The sequence below is a fragment of the Mixophyes fleayi genome, chromosome 6 (assembly GCF_038048845.1).
Source record: "Mixophyes fleayi isolate aMixFle1 chromosome 6, aMixFle1.hap1, whole genome shotgun sequence".
Lineage (NCBI taxonomy): Eukaryota > Metazoa > Chordata > Amphibia > Anura > Limnodynastidae > Mixophyes > Mixophyes fleayi.
The window spans coordinates 128,505,596-128,518,659 of record NC_134407.1 but is presented as its reverse complement, the minus strand read 5'-3'; the positions used below and the strand labels follow the sequence as shown (position 1 = coordinate 128,518,659).

General features: G+C 43.9%; 1 protein-coding gene across 2 annotated transcripts in view; it reads left to right on the top strand.

Moving 5' to 3' along the window:
• The window catches only part of SLC9A8 (solute carrier family 9 member A8), a 72,023-nt gene that overhangs the window by 19,737 nt on the left and 39,222 nt on the right, over nt 1-13,064 (top strand). For both annotated transcript variants that reach the window (XM_075176414.1, XM_075176413.1), the window contains one exon: nt 7,615-7,649. In XM_075176414.1, coding sequence (XP_075032515.1) covers nt 7,615-7,649 — 35 coding nt within the window. The remainder of the gene's footprint in view (nt 1-7,614; nt 7,650-13,064) is intronic.

Below are 13,064 nucleotides of genomic sequence, written 5' to 3'. Positions count from 1 at the left end.
TCAACTGAAATTTAGTTATTACCTTTGCTACTGAGGAGGGGGGGGGGGGGGGGTTTGGCTGGGAGAGAAGAGGTTTTCCATGCTTGGGCAGTCACCGCCCTAGTTGCTATAAATATGTGGCTAACTACATATCAATCTCCAGAGGATATCTGGGGTGCATAGAGTTGTAAAAGTGCTACCTCGGGAGTATAGGGAACTGGAGTCTTAATGACCTGGCATAACATAGTATACACTGCCGACCACAAGGTATGAGCAGTGGAGCAGCTTGAAAAAGTGTGTAGAATGTCACCTGTCGCTCCACAATTCCGCCAACAGGCCTTGGATTGTGTCGGCCACATCTTGTGAAGTCTATCTGGGGTTAAATAGAGTCTGTGAAGTAGTTTGTAATACATCTCTGAGTGATTCAGACACTTTGACATTCAGCAGGCGTTTCGAAAGACTAGGTCCCATTGAGTCTGGACTAGTATCAGGCCTAGGTCTCTCTCCCAAGTATGTTGAGAGGAGAGCTTCGTCGCTTCACTTTCCGAGTTGAGAAATGTGTACCAGAGTGAGCCTATGGATTTTAGATGATGGTGAGCGCCAAGATTTAGGAATCCATAGGAGGTGTGCCAGTGGGAAGGCCTGTATTGAGTTGCTCTCCAGGTTAACCCATGGTTTATGGAGGGCTGAGAGAGACCAGTCGCGGAGCTGTGCCAGTATGGCTGCTTCCTGATATTTGATTATGTCAGGGAGGGCTAAATCACCCATCCTCTTGGAATGGGTCATAACTTTGTGGGATAACCTTAAGGGTTTACCCTTCCACGTGTAAGAGGCAAGGAGGTGGCGCAACTTATCTATATAGAATTTGGGTAGGATGAAAGGAAGTGTATGAAACAGGTACATCATTTGGGGTAACATACATATTTTAAATGCAGCAATTCTGCCAAGCCAGGAGACCTTGTGACACAGCCAAGACTTCGCTACAACGGCCAATGCAATATTAGTGAAACATAATTTTCCTCGATCAGGATATCTATGTGGGGGGTAACCTAGGTATGATATCGATGAGGACCTCCAAAAATACCTGAAGGATGCCTTCAAACGAATCAGGAGAGAGCTAGGAATATTAATAGGTAAGGCATCTGTTTTGTATGTGTTTAATTTATAGTATCAGGCGCTGCCATAATTGAGTAGCAAGTCATGTAGAATCGGTAACGAGGCCTCTGGGCACGGTGGCTCAGTGGTTAGCACTTCTGCCTCACAGCGCTGGGGTCAAGAGTTCGGTTTCCGACCATGGCCTTATGTGTGTGGAGTTTGTATGTTCTCCCCGTGTTTGCGTGGGTTTCCTTCGGGTGCTCCGGTTTCCTCCCACACTCCAAAAACATACTTTTAATTGGCTGCTATAAAAAATTTACCCTAGTCTCTCTCTCTCTATCTGTGTGTGTATGTTAGGGAATTTAGACTGTAAGCTCCAATGGGGCAGGGACTGATGTGAGTGAGTTCTCTGTACAGTGCTGCGGAATCAGTGGCGCCATATAAATAAATGGTGATGATGATGATGAAATTATCATCAGTGAATAGGCATAGTTTATGTGAGGTTGTGGCCTGGGTAATACCAGGGAGGTGAGGATGTTGTCTGATTTTTTTCAGCTAGCGGTTCTATGGCTAACAAAAATATGAGGGGCTAGAGGGGGCACCCCTGTCTAGTACCGTTAGTAATTAGAAATTTGTCTGAGGTGAAAACATTGCTATTGACAAATGCTGATGGCCTGTTATACAGTGCCATAATTGAGGCTTTTTCTGCATCTAGTGAAATAAATAACAACTTGTGTAAGGTCTTGTTAACTTGTTCAAGGATGTTAATTGTTCTGCGTGTATTATCGGATGCCTGATGACCCAGAACAAAGCCAACTTCATCTGGGTGTATTAGGATTGGGATTAGGGGACGAAGAAGGTTTGCGATTAATTTAGCATAGATTTTTAAATTTGAATTAAGTAGGGAAATTGGCCTATAATTTTGACACAGGGTTGGGTCCTTACTCGGTAAGTTCAGCCTGAAATGTGAAGTAAAAATGATTACTGAACCCATCGGGTCCGGGGGGCTTTTATCTTTGAGAAGTGATTTAATTGCTGACAGAATCTTCAACTGAGTCCATGTGGACATTAAGCACCTCCTTTAAGTCAGGGTCTAAAGGCGGGAGGTTCATCTCGCTCAGAAAACTTTCAATTAGAGGCTGGGTCAGCTGTGGGGTGCTGGTGCAGTCACACAGGTTACACAATTTGGAGTAGTATGCCACAAAGGCATTAGCAATGGCTTTGGGGTTGGGTATTTTGGCTCCAGAATTGTCCACCAAATGTTTAATACTGTTTTGTGCCCTTTGTCTCCTTAGTTTCCTAGTAAGCATTCTACCTGCCCTATTGCTTGAAACATAATATTTTTGACGTAGTCTGCTCATTGCTTGTTGAGTATGAGTAAGGAGTAGTTTCTGAAGTTCAGACTTAATTTAAACAATACGTGTCTTAAGGCTGCTTGAAAGGTGCACCTTGTTAAATCTTGCCTTTAAACACATTGCTGCTTTAAATTTTGCCTGCAAAGTTGCCAAATACCAGTTATTTGCAGAAATCGGACCTTAATACATTTACCCTCAGGTCTGTGTTGAGGTAAAAGAATGGACAACCTAATTATTTGGACCAGCCCTTGAACCTCTCCCTTCACACAAGATTTTTTGCTAAAGGTTACGACAACCAGGACTGAAAAACTTCACCTGTATGCAGCCTTTATCAAGTACTTACAGTCTTAGCCAAAAGTTTTGAGAATGACACAAGTATTGTGTTTCACAAAGTTTGCTGCTTCAGTGTTTTTAGACTTTTTTTGTCAGATGTTGCTTTGATATTCTGAAGTAAAATTACAAGCAAGTGTCAAAGGCTTTTATTGACAATTCCATTAAGTTTATGCAAAGAGTCAATATTTGCAGTGCTGACCCTTATTTTTGAAGACCTCTGCAATTTGCCCTGGCATGCTGTCAATCAGCTTATGGGCCACATACCGACTGATGGCTTTCCATTCTTGCCTAATCAATGCTTGGAGTTTGTTAGAATTTGTGGTTTTTGTTTGTCCACCTGCATCTAGGATTTACCACAAGTTCTCAATGAGATTAAGGTTAGTGAAGTTTTCTGGCCATGGACCCAAAATGTTGATGTTTTGATCTCTGAGCCACTTAGTTATCACTTTTGCCTTTTGACAAGGTGCTCCATGATACTGGATAACACATTGTTCGTCTCCAGAATGTTCTTGGATGGTTGGGAGAAGTTGGCTCTTGGAGGATGTTTTGGTACTATTGTTTAATCATGGCTGTGTTCTCAGGCAAAATTGTGAGTGAGGCCACTCCCTTGGCTGAGAAGCAACCCCACACATGAATGGTCTCAGGATGCTTTACTGTTGGCATGACACAGGACTGATGGTAGCACTCACCTTTCCTTCTCCGGACAAGTGTTCTTTAAGATGCCTCAAACAATCCGAAAGGGGATTTATCAGAGAAAAAGACTTTACCCCAGTCCTCAGCAGTCCAATCTCTGTACCTTTTGCAGAATATCAGTCTGTCCCTGTTGTTTTTTGTGGAGAGAAGTGGCTTCTTTGCTGCCCTTCTTGACATCAGGCCATCCTCCAAAATTCTTTGCCTCACCGTGCGTGCAGATGCACGCACACTTGTCTGCTGCCATTCCTGATCAAGCTCTGCACTGGTGGGCCGCAATCCTGCAGCTAAATCAACATTAGGAGACACTCCTGGCGATTGCTGGATGTTCTTGGATGCCCTAAAGCCTTCTTCAAAACTATTGAACCTCTCTCCTTGAAGTTCTTGGTGATTCGATAAATGGTTGATTTAGGTGCAATCTTACTAGCGGCAATATCCTTGCCTGTGAAACTCTTTTTTGTGCAAAGCAATGATAACTGCACGTGTTTCCTTGCAGATAACAATGGTTAACAGAGGAAGAACAATGATTCAAGCATCACCCTCCTTTTAAAGCTTCCAGTGTGTTATTCTAACTAAATCAGCATGACAGAGTGATCTCCAGGCTTGTCCTTGTCAACACTCTCATCTGTGTTAATGAGAGAATCACTGACCTGATGTCAGCTGGTCCTTTTGTGGCAGGACTGAAATGCAGTAGAAATGTTATTTTTGGGATAAAGTTCATTGTCATGGCAAAGAGGGACTTTGAAATTAATTGCAGTTCATCTGATCACTCTACATGGCATTCTGGAGTATATGCAAATTGCCATAATAAAAGCTGAGACAGCAGACTTTGTGAAAAATAATATTTATGTCATTCTCAATTCTTTTGGCCATGACGGTATTTTGGTAACATTTGGATTTGCATTTCTTTGGTGGTGTCTTTTTTGTTTGCCTATTTGTCGACTACAGCCTCAACATGATTGAACCTTTTCCAGTCCATCTACTCAGGCCAGACATGGTGGAGCTCTGATTGCTCCCCTAGCTAAGTGGTTCTCTCCTGTGAGCAACCAGCACAGTGACAAATAGTTTTAGCTGGTTATGGGGATGCCAGATGATCCATCTTAGACATCTCATTCTATTAAAGCTGTGTCAACCTCTTTGCGCAAGAGCTTCAGCCTCTAGCTGTGTATACTGGTTTCCACACGTACACCAGATATTACCATTGGAGTGGATGTTATGGCCAATTAAGATTTGGGGGTTTATTTACTAAACTGCGGGTTTGAAAAAGCGGAGATGTTGTCAACCAATCAGATGCTAGCTTTCATTTATTTAGTGCATTCTACAAAGTGACAGCTAGAATCTGATTATTTGCTATAGGCAACATCTCCACTTTTTCATCCCGCAGTTTAGTAAATATACCCCCTGGTGTTTGGATTTAACTTATTCCAGTGGTTGTCCCTTCCTATTTCTTTTATCTCTCTTGGTGGGGCTGTCATGGAGAATGTGGGGAGAAGTCTATATTACTCCTACTAATAATTCTGTTTTCATGAATCCACTATGAATGCAGCCTTCTTTACCTCCTGATCATAAATATTTTGAATTAACAAATGGCTCCTGTGTGTTTGAGTGAGTGGTCATTTGTAATACACTATGGCTGTGTAGTTTTAACCATTTTACTTCCTTTCTCTAATAGATAGGGGTTATACCACTCATTGGTGCTGTCATATAGGGTTCAAGGATACAGAATTACTGTACTAGTAAGAATAAGACAGACATTCTTCAGTTTAGACTGTTATAATAGACATTATATTCTTGTTATGTAACATAAACATCGTTACCTGTGTATTGTGTACTGTATATCTGCAAATGGTCTTCATTACTGTAGTACAATAGCATCTTCATAACTGAGTATATTTGTGTATACTTTATCTAATTTCTTTAAAAAAAAACATTTTATTACTGGTTTATTGCAAGTGCCCTACATTATAATATTTCATTCCCTCTCAGCCTCAGTGTATTACCTCATTTTGCTAAGTTGCAAACAATAGGTGTCTGTATTATCACCAGTTAGCTGTTAGTTGTCTCTATAGGTTGTGTAGTGTGAGCAATGATAATGTGTGAAAACAGCAAGATATCACTATGTGAGACTGATTTTTGTACATGACTCTTGTAGAGACACAATAGATTATCACTAACTAGCTGACACTGTTGTCTACAGTCAAGATAGCCTGAGACAAATGTGATACTGACACCCGATAGATGGCAAACACTTCTTGCTTGGAAAAATGGTGCTTTTTATTGTTCACGTCACAAATAGCATAACAGAGTTTGTCAGGATGAAACACGGCGACCGTCGCTCTAGCTAGACACAGTTCAGCTGCCTAGTCACCGGCCAACTAACTGGCATCGGTCACCCCGACTACAAAAACAGTGTATTATTCTTCACCTAAGCACTATAAACCAATCACAGAAAGCAACAACTCAATTTCACCCATGTGCTGCACCGGTGCGTTTGTGGGCTGTAAGAGAAACCCAGAAGGAATTTAACCATGTCTGCAGGCTCCTTGGGTTTTTACCCATCCCTCTGTAGGAGAGGTGTGGTAAATAAGCCTCTTGGTCACACAAGATAATTGAGCCATTGGATTGGTACAACATATTGTTACTAGGTTAAGCTGTGTACACACCTATGCAATCTTACTTGAAATGCAATTTCTGTAATGATTTCACCTTTGACTGAAAGTCCTGATGAGCATGCCGATTCATGTGTACACACCTACACAGTTTATCTTCCAGATTTGTAATCTTCATCTGTCATAACCATCTGCTGAAATCGTGATTCTGTACACTATACAGATATCTGCATACACTTTCACATTTGCTCGACACTGTTACATCATTGAAAGTGATTTTTCGGAAGTTTAAAAAACCTAATCAACGGATGCGATGTGCTTTGGTATGATATAATATAATCTCAGGAGCATACACACTCTTGCAATACCTGACCAAATGGTCATTTATCATGTGATCTGCACAACAATTGTATTAGTGTCTAACCATCCTAAAGGTTATATTTACTAAACTGCGAGTTTGAAAAAGTGGAGTTGTTGCTTATAGCAACCAATCAGATTGCAGTTATCATTCATTTAGTACATTCTACATAATGACAGCTAGAAACTGATTGCTATAGGCAACATCTCAACTTTTTCAAACCTGCAGCTTGATAAATTTACCCCTTAGTGTTTTGTTTTTTATAGTCTAGATAGCATACCACTTTTGCTCTGCCTCCTCTGTTAATTTTTCAATGTCCTGCATTGTGATCTTGTTGGGAACTTGGGAGATAGTAATGGAGTGATCCATCGTGTGATATAGAGCGGAGGGAAATATAAGGTACTGATGTTTTCTGCATTGGGTGACAGTACCCTTAGCAGCAGTTGTAGAGGATAGTCCGATATTAGACTAATCCCACAATGTAGTTTAACTAGCAGTATCCACTATGCCAAGCGCCTAAATACAGGACTGGCATAGGATTGATAACCATCTCCAATATATGCACAACAACAGATTGTTTCATTATTGTGCTTCTTTCATGAAAACTCTGTAGTAATTGGTTTCAAAGACAACTAAAGCCAAACATATGATACATGAGGGTACAATATGGTTTAGTTTTACTCCATCTTTCCGTGTCTTATAATTGTTATAAAAAGTAAAGTGGGATGTAGTATCACACTCACGCCACCGCAATAGACACCTACATTTTGTGGTAAAAAAAAGCTGCTATACGAGACTTTGATCTATGTCAGTGTTGGCTAACCGGTGACACTCCAGTTATTGTGAAACTACAAGTCCCAGCATACGTTCCAGCAATAAGCTGCTATATATTGGCAAAACATGCTGGGACTTGTAGTTTCACAACACCTGGAGTGTCACAGGTTAGCCAACACTGATCTATGTTATTGTCTATTAACTTGTTTGCATTCTAAATAGATGAAAGGATGGAAATTATTTTCGACATACTTCAACATATTTTTCGATTATTGCTGACAGCACTTATTGTCTAGTAATGAGATATATCCATGGCTAATTAGCACTGTTCCTTGAATTCAAAGGCCATCTAGGACTGTGGGAGTTGTAATTCAACAGCCACCTCTAATTATGGCCTTGTTTGTTTGTTTGTTCTATACAGGCAGATGTTATTTACAAGCTCACCATGACTGAAAGGTACGTTTTATTCTTAACTTAATGTGTATTTCCATCTAGCCTTTCCCTACCCAATAGTCAGAGCTTGTGCCTGTAATACAAGTGGAGAGTAATAATAGATGGCGTTGCTCTAATATATGGTTTTAGAATACTATATATGGAGTTAGTTTGATGCAATCTATAACATACTTAATGAACTATTGATTTAAACAAGTAACAATATTTCTCTTTCAATCCAGTTGGGGGACACTGCTCACCTTGGGGTATAGGGGGCTCTGTGGGAGTAATGGCAGTAAAAAACTTGTCTAGCCTGCTCCCCTCCCATCTATGTCCCCTCCACAGGAAGAGCTTTTTTTTTTTTTTCTTGGTGCCTACGGAGTAGGGCACTTTTAGTCTAGTCTTAGAGTTTTTTTTGGTGTTTTATATAGATAGCTAGGATTTCTCCGCTGTGATCACCAGGTGACCACCGCGTCTACTTCAGGGAGAGCGCCTGAGGCGCTTTAGTGCCACCTCCCCTGATTTATGTGGACTCCCAAGAAAAGGGTCACCTGGCACTCTGGTAGTGTCCAGGACCCAGCCGCTTCCAGGGAGGTGATGCGGGCCGCCCTGGGAGCTGCAGCAGCATGCACCGGTTGCCCGTGACTGCTGTGGAAGTGGAGCTGCTTGCCGTCCAGTTGCCCGGCATGTCAGTCGGCTTTTGGAGGAGAAGTTGCGGTGCAAATAGGTAGTGAGGCATATTATGCTGGTGGGGAGCTGTCGCTGAAGCGCAGTCCCCACCAGGGTCTGATGTGTGGGTTTTTTTCTGCAATTACAAATGTATGTTTTTTGCTGGTTTTTTTGCAGGCCAGTAAAGAGTTAAGTGGGCGTTGTTAGGTAATAATTAACTCACCTGTTTTTTTCCAGGGCTCTGGCAATCTTATCAGCCATTTCCCATCCTGCCTGCAGGACACTAAAGGCAGACACATTCCTGGGGATTGAGAACCAGTAGATATAGAGTGGTTTTGCTGTTTCTTTTTCAGTGTTTGTGTGTTTTTTATCTACTGTACATCCTGTGGGGGTACATTACAGAACACTTGTGGTTCTAATCTTAGCTGAAGCACGGTATTATTGTGTATTTCTATAGTGTTACAGTTTGCCATATACTGTACAGTTCTTCTTTTTTATAAGATAGTTCTACAGTGTCTCTCATTTACCTTTCTGTTTTGCAATATGTCAGAAAGAGGTACTGGGGCCAAATCCAAGACTGTCTCTCTAATGTACTACACCTGTACTAAGTGTGAGTCCACTGGTGGACGGTCAGACCAGGAGAACCTGTGCACGGTACGTGAGACTGAGGACCTGGTCGGGCGCTCATCTGCAGGTGCGGCGAACATCATGGAACCAGCCTGGGCCAAGGAGCTGGCACGATGTATTGCTGTATTAAGGAGAGACAACCCATGCCTGGGGATGGTAAGTGCTGATACCTTTTCCTTTTCTCTGGGTATGCAGTCCTCAGACACCAATCCTTCGGGACAGGCGTCTTAGTTGCAGCAGGGTGGTCCAGGGGGTCTCCCAGGAGCCTGTTCGGATGAGTAGTTTGGAACGGTCTGTGCAGTGGTTGACCAGCGTGTCTAATTCCCTTGAAAAATTGTTCCAATCGAGTATGGCAGGTGGACGTTGTAAACGCTTGGTTGGTAGATTCGGACACGGATCCATCCGAATTGGGAGATGGTGATGTTCTAGAGGATTCTGACTATGAGGACTTGCCCACAGGTGAGGAGGATATGTCCAATAGACAGCATTGAGGACCTTTTCCTGGCATTGCGACAGGTTCTTAACATATCGGATGGGGAACAATCTGTATAACAGACCGCCACGTTTAAAAGGGCAAAGAAAAGAACGTTTTTCTTCCCTCCTTCTGCACAACTGTTGGAAATTTGGGACGAGGCCAGCCTTAAGCCTGATAATAAATTTCAGATTCCCAGATGATGCAAACTTTTCTACCCCTTTCCAGATTCGGAGGGAGGATTGTGGGAGACTCATCCCAGTATCGACGCTCCTATTGTACACCTGGCGAAGTCTACTGTTTTTCCGTTGCCGAATGCAGCGTCACTTAAAGACAGTAATGAATCGATTTATTTATCATCTGGGGTGTTGTTCCTGTGCTCGGTGATGGCGGCGGCTTGGGTCGTTAAAGCTGTTGAAAAATGGGCCACTACCCTTCAATTCAGTCTGGAGTAGCTAGAACTGAGTTGGCCCCTCTGGCAGAGCACATTAAATATGTTGCTGAGTTTTTAGGGGATGCAGTTCTGGATGCGGGTCAGGGGTTGTCAAAAACCTCTTCCTTAGCAGTGGCAGCTAGGCGCACATTGTAGTTCAGATCTGGGGAGGCGATCTGGGTGATTCCCAGAGAGCTTTGGAATCTGTCCCTTATGACTGAGTGGCTTTGTTTGGTTCTCCTTTGGGCAGATTCATCGCTCAAGCCACGGGGGGAAGAGTGTTCTTCTTCCGGTAGCTGCGCCAAAACCAAAGGGAGGCGTTTTCGCTCCTTTCGGTTTGTCAGTCACTTTAGAGGTGGTTCTTCCAGAAGCCAAGCCCGGTTAAAATGGGAGGGGGGCAAAGAGGCAGACAGGCCTGGACAGCACTTCGCCCTGCCCCTAAGCCAGCAGACAAACAAGCAGCATGACTTCCTCCATCCTCCACCGGGGGCTCCGGTGGTGGGTGCGCGCCTACATCTCTCTCAGGAGCGGTGGCTCAGGTCCACCACAGATGCCTGGGTGAAAGGTATAGTGTCCAGGGGATACATCTTGGATCTAATGGGGGCACCTCCACAGCATTTCATGACTACACCCTTTCCCAGGGAGCCAGAGAAAAGATAGCCTTTGCAGGGGGCAGTACAGTCACTTCTGGATGCCGGGGTGATTGTTCCAGTTCATTTGGGGCAGAGAGGTCAAGGCTTTTACTCTTACCTTTTTCTAGTGCAAAACCGGATCGGTCCTTCAGACCAATTCTAAACCTGAAGGACCTCAACACATGCTTACGGGTACTCAGCTTTCGAATGGAGTCCATCAGATCTGGTATGACTTCCATGGAGAAAGGTGAGTACTTAGCACTCTTGGATATCAAGGATGCTTACCTACACATTCCGATATGGACAGGTCATTAAAGTCTCTTGCGGTTTGCAGTGGGTCTGGAGAATTTTCAGTTCAGGGCTCTCCCATTTGGTTTGGCCACCGCACCGCGAGTGTTCACAAAGGTGATGGCTATAATGGCAGTTCAGCTGCGTTTACAGGGGGTGACTATTTTACCTTACCTAGACGACTTGCTGATCAAGGCAAAATTGGTACCTCTGTATCGGTCACATCTGCAGCTGACTAGGGACATTCTGCAAGAACACGGATGGACGATCAACTAAAAAAAAATCCAGTTGGATACCAACCCAACGTATGGTGTTCCTGGGAATGTTATTCGACACAAATTGTAAGAGGGTTTTTTCTCCCTTCAGACAAAGTGTGGAAGATCTTTTATCTCTAAATCGCGTCTCAGTACTTCAGTGTATGAAGCTTCTGGGTCACATGGTTTCCTCGTTCGAGGCTTTGCAGTTTTCTCGTTTGCATTCTCGCAAGTTTTAGCAAGAGATTCTGGCAAAGTGGTCAAGGTCAGATCGCTGTTTAGAAGAGCAGGTCTTTCGGTTGTCACAGACAACAGGCATGTCTTTTCTCTGGTGGCTGAGGAGGGAATTCTAACACAGGGGTGTCCTCGATGTGGGACTAGACCATGGTAATGACGGGTGACAGCTTGTTGGGGTGGGGTGCAGTCACTCTTCACCTCAGATTGCAAGGGACTTGGACAGCACGGTTGCCCATAAATGTTCTGGAACTACGGGCAGTATTCAATGCACTAGTTCAGGCACAGTCCTTCCTGGCACGTCGGCTGATCCAAATTCAGTAGGACAGTGCTACGGCGGTAGCTTACATAAATCATCAAGGGGGAACAAGGAGTTCTCTTGCCGTGAATGAATTGTCATAGATCATGAAATAGGCGGAACAACAGGTTCCTGTCATTTCAGTCCTGTTCATTGCGGGGTTGGACACCTGGGAGGCCGACTACTTATGTCTGCATGCCCTTCACCCAGGCGAATAGTGTTTTCTCAAGTAGTCCTCCGGTTGGGGTCGGCCAGAAATAGACATGATGGCCTTGTGGCACAACCGCAAGGTAGAAAGGTATTGTGCCAGGTCATGAGACCCTCAGGCGTTCTTAGTGAACTCTATGACGGTACACTGGAATTTCAAGCTCGTGTACCTTTACCCTCCACTTCTGATGCTGCCACGATCTTGCAGAAAGGGAGAGGCAAAAGAGTTCCAGTGATTCTACTGGCACCAGATTGGCCCGAAAAGCGCGTACTCATGTAAGTGTACACTATAGGCTCAGATCTTCTAGACATGTCGGTTGATTGTCCTTCGCTTCTGCCTCTCAGGAAGGATCCTCTCAGTCAAGGTCCATTCTTTCATCAGGTCCTAGATCGATTGGCTTTGATAACTTGATTCTCAGAAAGAAAGGGTTTTTCGGAGAGAGTGATTAAAACCATGACCCAGGTGAGAAAACCGTCATCATCCACCATTTATCACCACATTTGGAAAGAAAGAATATATATGTTGGTATGAGAAGATCAGAGTGCCTACTAATTCTTTTCATTTAGCCAGGGTGTTTGCTTTTCTGCAAGATGGTCTGGACAAGGGATTGTGGTTTTCGTCCCTTAAGGTCCAGGTAGCAGCGTTGGTGTATTTTCGGAAATGTATCGCTTTGTTACCGGAGATGCAGACATTTCTACAGGGTGTACTTCATGTACAACTGTCTTTGTTCCACCAGTGGCTCAGTGGGACCTAAACTTGGTCCTTTCGGCACTTCAAAAGTCACACTTTGAACCTTTGGAGTCTGTTTCTTTAAAACTTCTCTTGTGGAAAGTGACCTTTTTGCTGGCCATTGCTTCGGCCAGACGGGTTTCAGAGTGGGTATGTCGGGCTCCACTTCTGATTTTCCATGACGATCGTGCAGTGCTTGGAACTAAGCCTTTTTTTTCAACCAAAGGTGGTCTCGAGGTTTCACATAAATCAGGATAGTGTTGTGATGGTTCTTCCTCAGGATTCGCTGGCACCTGGTCAGGACTCGGTCTCTTTGTATGTGGTGAGAGCTTTGAGGATTTATATGGACCGTACAGCTTCGGTTCGGAAGACTGATAGTCTTCTAGTCCTGTATGACGATTGCAAGCGTGGCTGGCCAGCCAGCCACAAAGCAGACAGTGGCTACAGGGATCAATGCTATTATCCGGCATATAGGCGTACATTTTGGAGGGCTCTCCGGTTCCTGAATGTCTGACAGCTCATTCCACAAGGTCGGTTAGTACCTCTTGGGCGGTGCGTCATGGGGCCTCGGCTGAGCAGTTCTGTAGGGCAGCTA